General features: G+C 42.0%; 1 protein-coding gene across 2 annotated transcripts in view; it reads right to left on the minus strand.

Annotated features, from left to right (window-relative positions):
• The window catches only part of osbpl10a (oxysterol binding protein-like 10a), a 124,942-nt gene that overhangs the window by 57,382 nt on the left and 51,532 nt on the right, over positions 1-16,028 (minus strand). For both annotated transcript variants that reach the window (XM_088090543.1, XM_042506451.2), the window contains exons 6-7: positions 7,898-8,138; positions 1,161-1,291 (exon numbers count right to left, since the gene is read on the minus strand). In XM_088090543.1, coding sequence (XP_087946669.1) covers positions 1,161-1,291; positions 7,898-8,138 — 372 coding nt within the window. The remainder of the gene's footprint in view (positions 1-1,160; positions 1,292-7,897; positions 8,139-16,028) is intronic.

A 16,028-nucleotide genomic window follows, 5' to 3' on the forward strand; every position in this document is an offset into this window, starting at 1 on the left:
AGGCTGTCGCTCAAACTACAGCTGGTGCTTCCACATATTCATACGCCCGCAAAACAAACCAGAAGAGATACCAGCAGACTGAGAGAGAGAGCTGCCCTCTCTTTGCAATATTCAGATCAAAGTGTAAAACCAGGCAGCACTGAACAATATAAACCAAGAGTCTATTTTTCCCCTAAAATGTCTTCAGAAATATATTTTGGTGCACTGTTTAGCTGTAATATGAGAATTGTGAACAGGAAGAGGACACCATACTTTTTCATGTGTTGTAAAAATATAGGCTGAAAAAAACTGAGATCAAACGTTGAAACTAAATGTTTCAGAAACATATTTTAGCTTACCGATAAACTAATTCAAGATTGTTTGTTACCAGCCGGCTGCTATGCTATTCCGTTTTCAAATCTGACAAGCTTTCATTACATCTCTTGCCTCCGTGAGCACCCTTGGACTTATTTTACCCATCGTATCGCTGCTGTCGGGCACAAACCTCCTATCTCCAAAATGCTATTTTTCAGGAATTAGAAAAATCACTGTGTTTTTAAAATGATCCAATGGAGATGAGAGGTTTAGTCACAAGCTTTTTTGAATACATTTCATTGGTTGAAAATGGTAAAACCCACTGACAGACGTAGAGAAGACCAATAGAATAAATTCATGAAAAAATGATGACATTTCGTAAACATGTTAGTTACTTGTTGCTAGTGTTCACATTTCTTATATTTCTGAAGCTTCTTATACATCATATCACTCAGATTCAAATCCAGCTGGTGACCTTTGCTGCGTGTCATATTGTTCTCCGTCCTCATGTTTTCCTCATGTCATTATCGAATAAAGCAAACAAATTCTCCATGTCCCGCTGTCACGTCTTACTACAAGAACCTAGAACCTCGACAATAACACCAGACAAAGAGTGAACAATTTTCTCCACAACCATCCAACCAGCATCTGTCTGTAACCGGCTGTGCAGGAACTGTCAGAAACACACACAGAAATCACAGAGGACGATATTTCAGTTTCAGTATCTCCTGGGTTAATTCAGCAGCCCCACAGCGGTCTGATTCCCACATGCGAGACGCTCTAACCTCAGATCTCTGACACACCAAGACGACAGGGGAAAAGCAGAAAGAGCGAGGTGATATATAACGTGACGTAATGTTTCTCACCTCAGCACCATGGGATAGACTCCTTTTCCTGAGTGCCGGAGAGGGCTCGGCTGATCGCAGAGGAGTCAGACCTCCGTTCTTCAACTGCTCCCCTGAGGGTGACTTTGGTACAGTCCACACAGGAACACCATCTGAAACACGACAAGGTTAGTTAACAATAGTGAGGAGGAGACACACGGCGTTTATTGTCTGATCTATACTGTTGAATTTGTGTTTATTAATGCTGGATTTTGGGTTGAATGAAACTGATAGCAAGAATAAAAGAAGTGAATCAGGAGACAACTCATCACACACTGTGTCTTTTTCAATATTAAGGTTCTCACACTGAACTGAGGGTGTGTTATTGACAGAGGCCAGACGTCAGGAAATTGTGTGTGTGTGTGTTAAAATTTAATATTTGATCATTGTTATAGCCCTGGACTGCTGTATTGACTCAGCTAAGGTCACACATAAAGAAATGATGATTCATTTTGACTCAGAGCCACAAACAATAAACTGCTCTGCAGAAATGTTATAAATCTACATCCTGTGCTGTCTGCCTCGTGCTGTAACTGAGACTTGAAACTATTTCATGCAAGTTATTTAAAAGGCATTTAAAATTCAATATATAACCTGAGAGTACTCAACCTTGACTGTCCGCACCTGCAGGGCACTGACTGTCAGAGGTGATGACTGAACTTTATTGAGGCCAAAGTTTAAACTGTTATGCAAAACCTCTTTAAATGTCTTTTAGTCAGTGTTGTGGGGTCACATTTGACGATTGTTTCTTTTTCAGCATGCTAACATGCTCACAATATAAATGCTGATATGCTATGTGAAGGACAATCACATAGGTTGTTTTCACAGGCAAAAATTACGACCTATGTTTATGTTTTTGTTTTGTTTTGTTAGGTGGCGACTTCTAGCGGCCGTAGTAATTATTACAGGCACAAAAAAGAAGTCAGACGAATATAAAGAGCAACAAAGTCTGCTTATGCTTAAGGTGAGAGGGAGAGGTGGTGAATGGGTAAAACAAGCACAGGACTTTCATCCAAGAGATCGGTATTCATGGCGACGTTTATTTGTTGGCCAAACTGGAAGTTAGTGTCACCCTGGTTCCCTTGTCAAACAGCCTATGGGATATTTACGCTAGATTTTGGATTATTGCAGAAAATAAGATCTATGGCAAACAAACGTTTATGATTCTTACAAGTTTTGTTTAGCAAGATAATCTTCACCAATTAACACCCATTTCAGGATTTTAGGAGCTGAAATGAAATCACCAGAAGTAAAAACCTAATACCAGGCCCTAAACAAAGTATACGTCAGTCGTATGACTTTACGTCATCATCCCAATAAGCCTGTGAAGCCGTCTGCTGCGTGATGACGTTCTGGAGTCTCATTTAGCCACTTCTTTAGTGATGGTCTTTTTTTTAACAAAAAGACATAAAAGTTTCAGTGTTCAGTTTGCGGACATGTTTTATGCCATTAGAACAAAACATTAAAGTCTCTTAAGCTTGTGTTGGCCATCAAAGCAAAAATACATTGATTTCAAAACAAGGGAACAAGAAATGCTAAAATACTAACTAGTTTCTGAGGTGAAACACTAATTCCTGCAGCACTCTACTGCAACTGTTTCATTACATTACCCACATATTTCAAACTGTGACTGTTAGCAGCCTATTCTGCCATCCATAGCTAAGTGCAAGCTCCTGTAATTTGAATTTAGAGGTAGAAATATACGACCTGTGTGGTCGGATGGGTTGGAGGACTTGTAACTTCTATTTTAGTTTACAATGTAAGAATGCTAATATCTGCAACACTAAAGGGAAGTCTAGCTAAGTCTGATGGGGAAAGACAATAGTTTCAGCCTCAAACACAGACATCAAATTCAGTCACCGCCTCTGACAGCCTGCAAACAATCTGCTTCATCAAATCTCTGTCTAATGCAGAGATATTGCACTGGTCTGATACCATTTCCTGTATAAACAGACTCATCAGAAACTCATCTAAAGATAATGTGATCAACTGTCACTCACAGAAAAACAAAATATAACCAAACGGCAAGTTTCCACATTCAAAAGCTTTTTATATACATCACAGTAGTGGATCACGTTTCAAAGTACTGTTAATGGAGCGGTACCATGTTCTCTCAGGCCCCAACGCTCAAACTGAGTTAAAAGTCTAATGCACCAAGAGGCCGTTCTTTGATATCCATTAGTGAGAGGCAAGCTGTGCTGACACAGGTCGGCATGCTGGAGAGCCTGAGGCGAGTCTGTCTCGACAAAATGAGCTGAAATAGCCCTCAGGCCGGTCTGCCGCTTCGGTCAACTGACAGTTTGACTGACAGGGACCTGAAAAGTGTTAGTGAACTTCCTCCAACGATATACGATGGAGACACAAGCAGGGGGCGGCTCTGCTCGAAGGCGAGTGAAGTGTGAGTGAGGTGTAAATACAGTGAAAATTGAATTTTTTGAAAAGGTCATTCTCGAGATATTTGGAGGTTAATCGGATCCTGAGAGTTCATTTCAAGATAGAGTTTTAGGGGGGGACATTTCTGGAAATAGTAGCTGGTTTACAAACACAATTTATGACAGGTTATTTCTCTGAGATGTCACAATGAAGCACCAGAAGTAGAAACACTCAGTGAGCAAGGGGGGATGTGTGGGCCATTGGATTGAGGCATGCAGGTGAATCAAAAGGCTGTCGCAGATCAAACAGTGGAGACAAACATTCATGCAGTAGATGTTTCCAATGGCTTTACCTTCCATTTCTGGGCCGTGACATCAGATTTTGTGGTGCTCTCACCCTAAACCAGTGATACTCAACTTACAGCCTGCGAGCCAAATCTGGTCCCCAGTAGGGTGCCAGGTGGCCCCCCCAACCATTTTCTAATTCACACCGGGGATTGTTTTTATACTTTTAGTATACATTAGATGCCAGAGTATATCAAACAACATCAAAATGAGCTTGAAAAAAGTGCCAGTGGAGGATCCCCCACACTAGAAATGTCCCAAAACCCTAGAAATGTCCTACAATAATAGAAACATCCAAAAACCCTAGAAATGTCTTAAAATCCTTGAAATATCTTGAAATCCTAGAAATGTGCTAAAATCCAAGAAACATCCTAAAATATTAGAAATAGTGAAAAAGTGCTAAAATCCTAGAAATGTCCTAAAATCCCAGGAACATCCTAAAATGTGAGAAATGTTTTAAAATCCTAGAAACGTCCTAAAATCCTAAATGTCCCAAAATCTTTCAACATGCTAAAATCCTAGAAATGTCCTATTATTGTCGAAATGTCCTAAAATCCTTGAAACATGATAAAATCCTAGAAATGTGCTAAAATCCTAGAAATGTCCTAAAACCCTATGAAATTCCTTGGAACTTTCTAAAGTCCTTGAAATGTCCTAAAATCCTGAAGTCATGTATGAGGCGACTGGGACTGGCCCCTGGCCTCCTGTTATTGTGTAAAAGTGGCCCCCAAGCAAAGCAAGTTGAGTATCCCTGTCCTACAGGTTCCTCATTTTCCTTTTAATTTTAGTTCAAAATGTTTCTGTCATTATGTTAAGCTGGGAGGGGGCGAGTTTGCAAAGTAAATTTCCTTTATGGATTATACATTTCCTTAAAGGAAAAAGTTCTGCGGTGTGGGGTGGAAGAGACAAAGGGTTAGGCTTCAAGCTCTTTATGGCAGTGACAGAGGGGAGCAGCAGAGGTCCTCTGTGAACAGCTGATAATAAGCTGTCTGGTTTGTGACTGGCAGGTTTTTGGTGGGGAAGATCCTTCCTTGACTGTCTTTGCGAGAGCTGACTCGACAAGCTGGTTTTGTAGTAATAGGAGCCTGGAGGGACGTGCCAGCCAAACTCAGTCCAACCTCATGCTCGGCTCCCTACCAAGGTTTTTCTTGCCCATGCAGTGGCAAAGCTTTCCCCATGTGGGCGTTACAAAACCATTCAACCAACCAACCGACCAGCCAGCCACTCCTGTTATCAGCTGCATCAAACCTGGATGCTGCTCATGCCGGTGAGCCACACTACCCATCGCTCGGCAAAAACCGAGGATCCTAACTAAAGACTCGTCATTGAGGTGTGGGGGGTACATGCCGGAAGCGGGGAGCAGCTGGACCCCCACAGGACTTGTCAGCCAGGCAGCGGAAGGAAAGAGGTTTGTACTTGCGGCCCGGTGGTCCCACTCCACACCACCCCCTATCTGATGAACAGGTACAGGGCAGCGTGACTGTTGGCGCAAAGAGAAGACCAACAAACTGTAAGGACCGGCTGATTGCCAGGGATCTACCCAAACCCCAAACACCAAAAAGATCAACCCAAAATCATAGATGAAGGTGGACCAGAACTTCTTGCCTTAAATATTCCACCAAAAACATGCACCTGTTCGGCTTAAGAGACAGCAGCTGATGTAAGTTTGGATTCACAGCAGTTACAATGGATTCCAACGAGAAGTCACAGCAAAAACTTATATCTAAACCATCTACTTCCGGCTGCTTATCCAGGATTTGGACTTGTAGGCAGCAAGTTACGTAAGGTAGCCCATATATCCTTCTCCTTAACCTTGTCCGTTAACCGTTTTTGGGGGATACTGAGGTGTTCCCAAGCTAGATGGGATATGTCATCCCTTCAGCATCTCCTGGGTCTGCCCCAGGTTTTCCTCCCTGTTTGATGTGCCTGGAATACCTCCATAACCAAAGATGTAGGAAAATTCGGAGGCACATGCAACATCCCACGACATAAAGAAAGTTCTCTGGTGCCACATCCTAAACCCAACAGGAAGACAGCCATTTGAAATTAACATTTCATTTTTAGGGCATTTTTCTTGGCTTCCCGGCATTGTCCTTCAACAAACTCCTCCAGATGAACCTCAAATTTGGGCGGTAAAATCTGAAGACCTTCGCGATGCTAAATTGCAAAGCTTTTGAGTTATCATCGAATGGCGTGGCTGTGGTAAGGTGCTCTGAAATGACTTCTTTCGATGAGAAGGTGCAGTGGTGCTACACTGAGTTCCTTGGAGATGTTTAAGGTCTTCCGATCTGTAAAGTCCAGTTCAAATCAAAAAACTTCCTGTTAAAACATGGCTTGAAAAAGTTGCTGTGGTTCAATCTGATGTGGCGGTGTATTTTTCGGCAGAGACTCTGCCCTCTGTACTTTTTTATTTTCTTCTTGTTCTGCTGAGTTCTGATGTTCCCGGGGACAGCACGCAGGTGAGGTCAGGACTTTATAGGAAAAGGTAGCGACCAGATTGCCAGGCCGTAAGCAGCACATATTCAAGAGGAAGCTACAACAATCATCATGGTCAGTGAAAACACAAATATAGAAAGGCAAAAGCACACAACACTTGTTCCAAAACATGAGTGAATCAGGGGTTGGCTTTAACTTTCACTTTCACTTCTGAAACAGGAACTAACAATTCTTGCGTGAAAAAAAACATCCACAGAAACTTCCCAAACAACTTTTACAGCACAAGCCACTTCTTGAATACACCTCAAAAAATTTCTTGTTTTGCCAATAAGGAAGAAGTACAGTTTGTGCTTCGTTAACCATTTAGTACCATTAAGTAAGTTCATATTGAAATCTGTATTTCCATAACAGGTCCAGAACAGCTACTAAATGGACCTTGAAGCAAGATTGTCTACTGTCAACACTGTCAACAGTAGAAAAGTGGATTATGTTGCATGTGTTTGAGACATTTCTAAGGAAAAATTTGTTTAGCATTGATTTATGGGCGGCCATTGGTTTCCACTATAACTGCTGTGAATCCAAACTGACTGCTATCTTACACAAAAGAAGCCGGCTATACATTTCAGAGCCATCTTTCAAGCCTAAAGTGAGTGTTTGGTGCTCCGTAGATTTTCAGTGAACTATTACTGTAAATCAGTTCTACTTTTCTTTCCTGGAGAAAACATTTACAGTGTTATTCTACATTAACTTGGAGACTGTAAATGGATTAGAAATATTCCTCTGCGCTTTGTAAAACAGGATTAGTCCACAATGTTTACATCATTTTAAGACAGTTAATCCTTGTCCCATCTACCTTCTGGAACTGTTCCCTGCTGCTTATGTTTGGTGTTATGCCAATAGAACCACCCTCAGTCTGCAAATGGTTTAAATTGAAACAACTTTATTGGATCCATAGTGATCTGGCACAGAGAGGGTTAACATGGCAGAGGTCTGACATTTTAGGCACCAGTGTGGATTCCTTTGGCAAAGACTTAATCCTTTGAGGAGATTTAGAAGTGCATAGTATTAGTCATTATATTAAACTCATTCACACATTTTTTTCCTGACATGCATGTAGGCAGACAGTCTGAAATGCTTTCGAGGATTCTGAAAACAATGTTGACAATAAAATCATACACTCTTCACATTCATGCTTGTACTTGGCACAACCATTTTGAGGAAATATCAGCATTTCAATGCAACTGACGACATTGAAAAGACACAATAATGAGTTGAAAACAACAGAACAACGCTAGCAACTACAAACTATGACAAAAAACAGAAAAGGAACAAAAATAAAACAATTAACACACAAATGTGACATTCAACAACATTTGCTACAAACACTGAAGTTCATGGTACCCATCAGGCAGGGACAAGAGCCACAGTCCAGCTGCCCCAGCTGGCCCTTGCCGCTGGTGCTGGGCTCTGGAGGAGGAGGGGACTGGAAAGACAAGAGGGGTGGGGGAGATGGAGGGGTTGGGGGCTCCAGTAGCAGCACTGGAACGGGGCCAGGGGCGGACTCACCGGAGGGGGCTCCGTGGGCGGCGTAGTTGCACTGGGAGGCCTGGGTCTGAGGCGGGGCCTGGCTGTGGCTCTGGGTCTGCTGGAGGATGTTCAGGCACTCTCCCAGGCAGCTGAGCGTGGCGGCCGACGTGGCTTTGAGCAGCAGGAGGTCCTGGTCCAGACAGGAGAGCGGGCCTCTGGTGGGCAGAGAGTCGATGGACTGGACCAGGTTCTTCTGTTGGCCCTCTGCTTGGGACATCACCTGCAGGACAACAGGGATGTACAGCATTAAAATACGTAGTCAACATGTCTAATGCTCTCTCCTGAGTATTTTATTGCTTTGTATTATACCCCTTTTCTGACAAAATTAGCATGTGCACAGGAGTTTTTCAAACCGCTCTTTACCCGCTAAATATAAGCGATAGAGTATATTCCCACTGCCAGTGAACTTACCGTTGCATCACACAAGTCTGCCTTTCTGTCAGCTTGTATATGTGGTTTGTTTGTTGGTGTGTCTGTCTTACATCATGGACAGGCAGGAGAACAGGTAAACAGACAGGAACAGGGGTCTTTGAAATTTTTTCAGTGGTTTTTCTCTCTTCACATATTTCTTATTTTTTCAGTCTCTCCTTCAAACTCGGCACAGATGTATCTGTATCTGTGTTTTAGTGCTGCTTAGGAGGAGACAAACGGTAATTAGTGATGGCGCATCATCGTATCTCGCCAGTTAAGGAGCTGAAATTACGGCGTTTACTCAGGTGTTGTATTCCCATCAATGCCGATCGGAGCTGGAGGCCATAAAAACCCGTGTCTACTGCAGTCATTTGACCCGGGTATGAATGTCAATCGTACGCATTCTCATTGCATTAAAAAGCCAGATGCTAGCAGGAGTTAGCATTTTTTGTGGTTTCGTTTGGAATGAGGCTTTAGCTGTGTACTCCCTGTATGTCTTCTCATGTAATGTGGATGTCCATATGGCATGCTGCTTTCCCGTTTTTGTTTCTGTTTTATTCCATCAGTGTCTGTGATCTTTAGGGGGATTTGGTGGCATCCAGCTGTGAATTGCAGACTGCAATAATCTAAAACTTCTCCCGACTAGAATTCTTTCAGTACTCACCGTTCAGGAGGTTTTAATCAGGGGCCGATTATCCACAGAGGTGTCTTCCTCCGCACAACAAACAAATAAACCAGACCATAAACTCTGAATAAACTTACTTGCACATCTCTGAAGGTACTGAAAGGTACATACAGGTTTTGGAGCAACATATGCTGCCATCCAGACAACGTCTATAATTTGGGACATCCCTGCTTATTCCAGCAAGCCAATACCAAGCTACATCCTGCAGGTGTTCAAACAGTTTGGCTTTGTAGAAAAAGAGTGTGGGTATGAGAGCTCGCTTCCGCTGAAAGTTTGTGGTGCATGATGAAGTGCAAAATATGACAACAGCCACCCCAGAGTGTCAAGCAACTGAAGTTGTTAATCGAGCAAGAATGGGAGAAAATTTTACTTTCAAAACCAACAATTAATGCCCTCAGTTTCCAAAAACTTGGTCCTTGGCTGGAATGAGATTGTATGTGTTCACAGTGGAATCTAGTCATGCCCTGTCAGGAAACCAGTGTTTTAAATGGGATTTGACTGGTAACTGGCTGGGAACTGACTGGCAGCTAGACAGCCTTTGGTTGAGAGGTTCTAGGTGGCTGCATCTCTACACGCTTCATATAACACACATGAATGTGACACCATATCCTCCACCATCTCATACATCCATACTGTCTTACTTGTGCGTAGGAAGCGTCGTGATATAGCTTTAATTCTAGTGGTGTCACTTCATTCTTGACTTCAGGCAACTACCATCTGCTTCAAGACGACGGTGCCAAAAAAGAAACTGCCGAAACTCTTCAAACAAAAAAAGTTCTCCCCTGTGCTCCCATAGACACGCTGAACATTTCTCACAGAGAATTATTTCTGTATGACTCACCTATCAGAGTCTCAATGTATCACTAAAGGAAGAAGACAAAGGCGGCTCTCGCTAGCGGGTAATAAACTTCTCTCGGGGCTAATGAATCTGGGTTGTTTATCAGCCTGGAAATGTTGTATTCATTAATATTGTATGGCTTCACAAACACTCCGCACACACTTCAATAGCACATCTGTTTCCCTGCATTAGTTCGCAGAGCTATTTTGGAGTCTGTGAGAGCTGTTGCAGTGAGGTTATATGTGGCATAGATGTTCATGTAAAGGATTTTTTTTAAAGCACTGAGCTTGTCCAATTATTCAGCTATTTACCCGAGTCGGATGTTGAATTCCTGAGGCAAGATCAAATTTTTGTCTCCAGTGCTTGTTATAAATAGATTCTTAGTGTTCAGCATGCTCATACCATATCATTTTCACAGTGCCCTTCAAATAATAAGCACTTTTATTTCACACAAGCATCTCATTTTTTTAATAGCTAAAGCCCTCAAGACACATTTCGGTGTCCTATTCATGATGGATTTAATTTGACACTTTATAAGGTCACTAGGGAGTGAATATACTGTAATCATTTTATGCTTTTCTATATTATATTGTATCAAGATATCGTGGTTAACAATTTTCAGGTCTGGGTCATAGCTTATATCCAGTGTTGGGGAGTGGTGAACTGCATGTTATTTAAGTAGAGTAACTACATTTTGCAGTAGATTGCTGTTAGGTCAACTACATAGTAATTTGCATAGTAATTCAAGTAGTTAAACTGCAACTACTACTACTGCATCTACAAACAATTTTGGAACACAAAAGGAGAGGAATGATTTTTTTATTTTGATTTTATCATTGCTTCTCTACTGCAATTGAATCCCCTTGAATATAATTAGTCATGAGTGCTGATTATTGCTATTTATAAACACACATGTTGATAGAAATTGTTGCGTGCTGTCTTCGAAGTTGTCTGGCTAACTTGGCATGAGATCATCATCATGAGATCATCATGCTTAAGACAATGCAACACTGCAGACACTGCTCAGGAACGGTCCAAGAAATGCAAAAAACAGCTCAGATAATCAACTTGACCTCCAAATTACCCAGATCCCAATCTCTTCAAGCATCTGTGAGATGTAATGGAGACCCAGCTCCCAGCTTTGACTCTCTACCCAAACCCGATGGGCCCTGTCCGGACCCATGTCCGGGGTTTGAATCAGGTTGGTTTCTGGCCAAATTAATGTTAAATTACTTAATTTTCTTTAATGAAACTGATGTGAACTGTCTCATGCTTAAATGGCATTTTGGCAGGAGTTTTAATGGACTGAATAAAGAGGGAAAGAGAGAGAAAGAAGGTGGAGAGAGAGGGAAAGCGACAGAGCATGTGGAGAACTGAGGGACAGAGAACAGCAGAGAGACAAAGAGGGGCTGCAAGGCGAATTGGTTGGATGTTTTTGCCTCTCCCTCCCCAGCAGTGGAGGAGATGTACATAACATGCAGCAGAGAGCAGTAATCAACACCTGTGCACTGCATCGCCATCACTGTGTTTACATGACGCACTGAGGGACGCCACCTGCTTCGCTGAACCTGACATGCACGAGATGACAGACAGAAAAAGAGTGCAACAACATATATCATATAATATACTATAGGCTTATATTTACAGCACAAATTCTGTTTTTTTAATCAGGCTCGGGCATAAAACTGCTACCATGCGTCCGGCTTGGGTCAAGCATGGACAGAAACTGTGTGGGTTCATATAGGGTCGGGCCTGATTTTTTTGGGTCCGATCCAAGCTCTTAAGGATTGACTGCCAAAGCCCTGGTGCCAAACACCACAGGTCACCCCCAGAGGACACGCGTCGATGTCTCGACAGATCAGGAGACCTTAACATGGATCAGGGACACCTCTGAGGTACTGACAGGGATGCTTATATATTTAGGTTATGGATAATTGTAGCAAAGCTGAAAATTGCCAATAATAATCTTTTTTACCCCCTGCGACCCGACCCTGGATAAGCGGAAGAAAAGGGATGGATGGATGGACTTTTTTTTACGTACTTCCTGAAACATGAAAACACAGGCAAAAAAAAGCAGAGATTTAGTATAGCTGCATCTGTGGAGCATCAGTAACACCAGAAATCAAAGCTGCCTCTGGGTCTATATTCACTAAAGGGGCCTTCAGGGGTGGAAATGCAAGTTGATGAGCAAATGTGTTGCTATGCAACCTTAAGCAACTCTCAAAAAACCACACCATGCTTTGGGATATCACAGCTCACTGGCTTTTATGGGACTCAAAACGCAGCCACCGTTCTTGATGTAAGACGAGCATGTTATGGATTATTCTGCTTGTGCCAAGAGAGACACACAGAGACAGAAAGATAAGATAAAATGAAAAACTAGTAATTTGCGGCAAAAAATGGAGAAAAACACACATATGGGGGGGTACAGGGTAAAACACGCAGCGTATATATACATATATATATATATATATGTATATATATCATTAATATTCCAACACAGGTTACCTCATAAATGTAACTAACAACAGACATGTATTTATGACAAAAACTAAGCTTGAGTATCTTAATAATGTTGCTCTATGTATGTGTGCAGTTATTTTTTTTTGTTATTGTTTGTTTTTTTAAGCTGATTATACTGTCAGAAATGAACAGAAATGGATAATATAATTGCAGCAGACCTGCTACAAAGCTAAGTCAGTGGGTTTATAGTACTGGCAGCTCCCCTCATTACACACACACACACACACACACACACACACACACACACACACACACACACACACACACACACACACACACACAAACACGAACACACATAAACACACAAACCTCTGGAGCCAACAGGACCAGTGATGCTTCCAGAAATAGCCTAACCCCGGTGATCCTGCTCTGCGGCTGCAGTGTGAGTGCCCGGTGGTGCTGCTGCACTGAGAGTCGAGCCGTGACAGGCCGGCTGGGGAGAGACGGTAATGTGGTCTGACTCCCGCCGTCACACAGCCAGTGGAAAGACAGATGCATGCATGGATGAACAGATGGATGGGAGGTGACAACATGACAATGGCCTGAACATCTAAACTAAGACCTCACTGATGCATCAGCACTTTAATGTTCCATTTCAGGGGTTTTAGAGGGAAATTTCTGCTTCCGGCTAATGAGGAAGATTTTACCATTAAACTAAACGTATTTTGTATTTATTTTGTATTTTGTAAAAATACCCATGGAAAAAAAATCTAAGAATCATATATTAAAATACATTTTGTGTATTATTATGAAAACAATTTGTGCATTTTGTAGTATCTTTCATTTAGACTTCAAACCTTTTTTGTGCTTGGAGACCACTTGGAGCCTGTTAAAAACTGGGGGTCTGCAGTTTGAAAAAAGTGGACAGTTATCAGGCAAGCAGAGTCTCTGAGTCAGGTGAGTGATGAACACTTTAATCCTGTTAGACAATAATGTATTAGTGGGAACCTGAACTCTGCTTCTGCTGGGCTCACACTGGATGTGATAGCCTCCTGCCTGCTGTGACGACGGTTGAGTGCCAGAGTTACTTTCGTTGACCAAAACTATGACTATAACTATTTTTTCCATGACCGAAATGAGACGATACCAAGCTAAAAAAAATGATGCTGATAATGAAAACTATGTATCTACGTTTCATTTTGGTTGATGTCACAGGACAAAATGAAAATGTCAGTAGTGGACTATTGGACAATCAAAATCAGAGGACAGGAGACAAGAGAATGGACAACAACAGCCGGTGTGCAAATATTTTCTGATGCCGTATGAGCAACAGTATGAGATTTGATTGCTGACTGGCTGTAAACTCCAGTAAATATTCTGCACCAGGATGTTTCACGAGCCTGTAAAACAATGGAGCAGCTGTTGGTACGAGCTGTGGCTGGAGTTAAATAATGGATGCTAGAGCTGCTGATGGATTTGTGGAGTTAGTTCGAGGCAGCAGTGGCTGTTATCAGCTAATGTTAGCTCCGCTTGTTTAGTCGGTGAATGAAAGCGGAGCGAGCACCGTCCACAGACGGTTTACAGTCTGCTGCTGTTTGACGGGCAGGTAGGAGCCTCTGTAATCTGTGAGCGCAGCTGTGCTGTATGTGAACAGTCTCGAGTCAGCGCAGTTTTCATTGACAGCCCAAAGTTTAGATCGAAACCCAAACTCTGTGAGAGGACCTGAGTTTTTCTGCTTCTTCACAGTGTGATCAATAAGTCAGAGTTTACAATGAACCTGGGCACAAATCCCAGTCGTCTCAAATTAGTTATTTGTGGTGTTTGAGAGCATGAATGGAGAGATTTTGAGCTTTTCAAATTAAATCTTAGACCTTTTTTTTTCACAAAATTATCTCTAAAAGATTTTTTTATATAACATGTCACCTTGATTACAATTTCTGGTAATTAATTTAATTAATCGAGTGCCAATGTTAATTTCATTGACAAAAACTATACAAAAATTATTTGTCGATGACTTTTTTTTCCATGACCGAAAATGGGATGATGTCGAGCTAAAAATATATCTTGATAATGGAAACTATGACGGAAGCTATGCTTCATTTTCATTGACGAGATGGGACGATATTGCCTCATTAATTTCTGGGATCCGTAAACTAACTGGATTAGTTTAAATATAAAAAAAAACAAGTAGACTAAAATGTCATCAACTAAAAAATCAAGTTTTCATCGACTAAAAGTAGACTAAAACTATGAAGGATAAAAATTGACTAAAATGTAATTGCTGCTATAACTAACACTGGTAAGTGCTAACAGGTTGGGGACCAACAGAAGGAGGCAGATCTTGTCAAAAGACCACTTCTCCTCCATGACTGTGTGAGAAAGAGCAAAATCTGTATGCGTGTGCAGCAGGCTGGGTGGTGGATGTCTTACAGGTAAGGAACCAGAGCGGTGTTTCTGAATATGATCAGCGATAGTGACTAGAGAATAAATGGGATGTACAACACAACGTCCCAGATGCAGCTGTTCGACCATAAATCTCCTGATAATCAGCACGCGGCAGCTTTCTGGTCTCTACTGTGTACAGTGGTGCATAAATCTCACTCCTTTACTGTGGACTCCAGTGTCCCTCGGCCCTGTGCCAAACCCGTCAGACAAGTTTATGAGCCCGTTATGAATAAAGGACGGAGAACAACAGATGACACAAGGAAAGAGGGAGGATGAGAGGGAGGATGAGAGGGAGGCGTGGACACGGAGCGAGAAACTAAGATACAAATCAGGTCACAGAAAACAGCAATTCTTCTGAGCCAAAAGTGAAAATGAGTAACACATCACCACAGAGGGCCTTGTTTTCTCCGTCTGCGAAGAAAACACAAGCAAAGGAGTGTTTGTTTTGCTTAACGATCACACCATCTGCTCGGTATTTACTCAAACTGTCCCGGGTTCACTTGAGGAGGCCGACTCTGCTCCTGAGAGGTGAGAAATTACTCTCCACTCACACTCATCGCTAGTTGCTCTCTTTCTGTCACAGAGTGAATCACTTAGGCGAGATATTCTTAGCGAGACGATGCAGACACAGCGTGGCGCATCTGAATGGGGAATTTAACAACTTGAAGCCAGCAAGGTCTTCAATGAGCAAGAAAGGCTTGAAAGAAAGATCTTTGCATGAAATATTGATGCTTCTCCAACAGTGTTGTCACAATGACAAGCAGAGGAAGCAGACGAGCCGGTGAGTTAATGCCAAGTTTTTAGTGCTCAGTTTATCTAACAGTGCTGCAGACCACTCCCGAATGTTCGGGTTATACGACAGGAGATACTGTGAGGTTTCAACTACACGACAGGTTTTTTTAAACAAGTGGTTTTTGTTCCTGTGGTGCAAAATGCTTTCAAATGCTCTATTTGATAGGACTGGGCTCACATATGAATGCCCTGATTTGATACTCTCATATTTAAATGCTGATTTAATATAAATTGCAATTATATACTGGAATTTTTGTTGATTTTTTTTAATCACAAGATTAAATGAGACAAGAATTAGCTAGTGCACTCTGCAGTCCCTCCGTGCTTGAAGACTTATTCCACAAGAGGAGAACGCAGAGGCTCTACAGACGGACCCAGCTCAGGTCACAGCTGCTGAAGTTTAACCTGCGTAACAGCAGCAACAGAAAGTTTCCTGTTTACACTGGACTTGCTGAATGTAAGTTGCTATAGACTGA

Source organism: Plectropomus leopardus, chromosome 17, assembly GCF_026936395.1.
Source record: "Plectropomus leopardus strain MGB_pleo_1.0 chromosome 17, ASM2693639v1, whole genome shotgun sequence".
NCBI lineage: Eukaryota > Metazoa > Chordata > Actinopteri > Perciformes > Serranidae > Plectropomus > Plectropomus leopardus.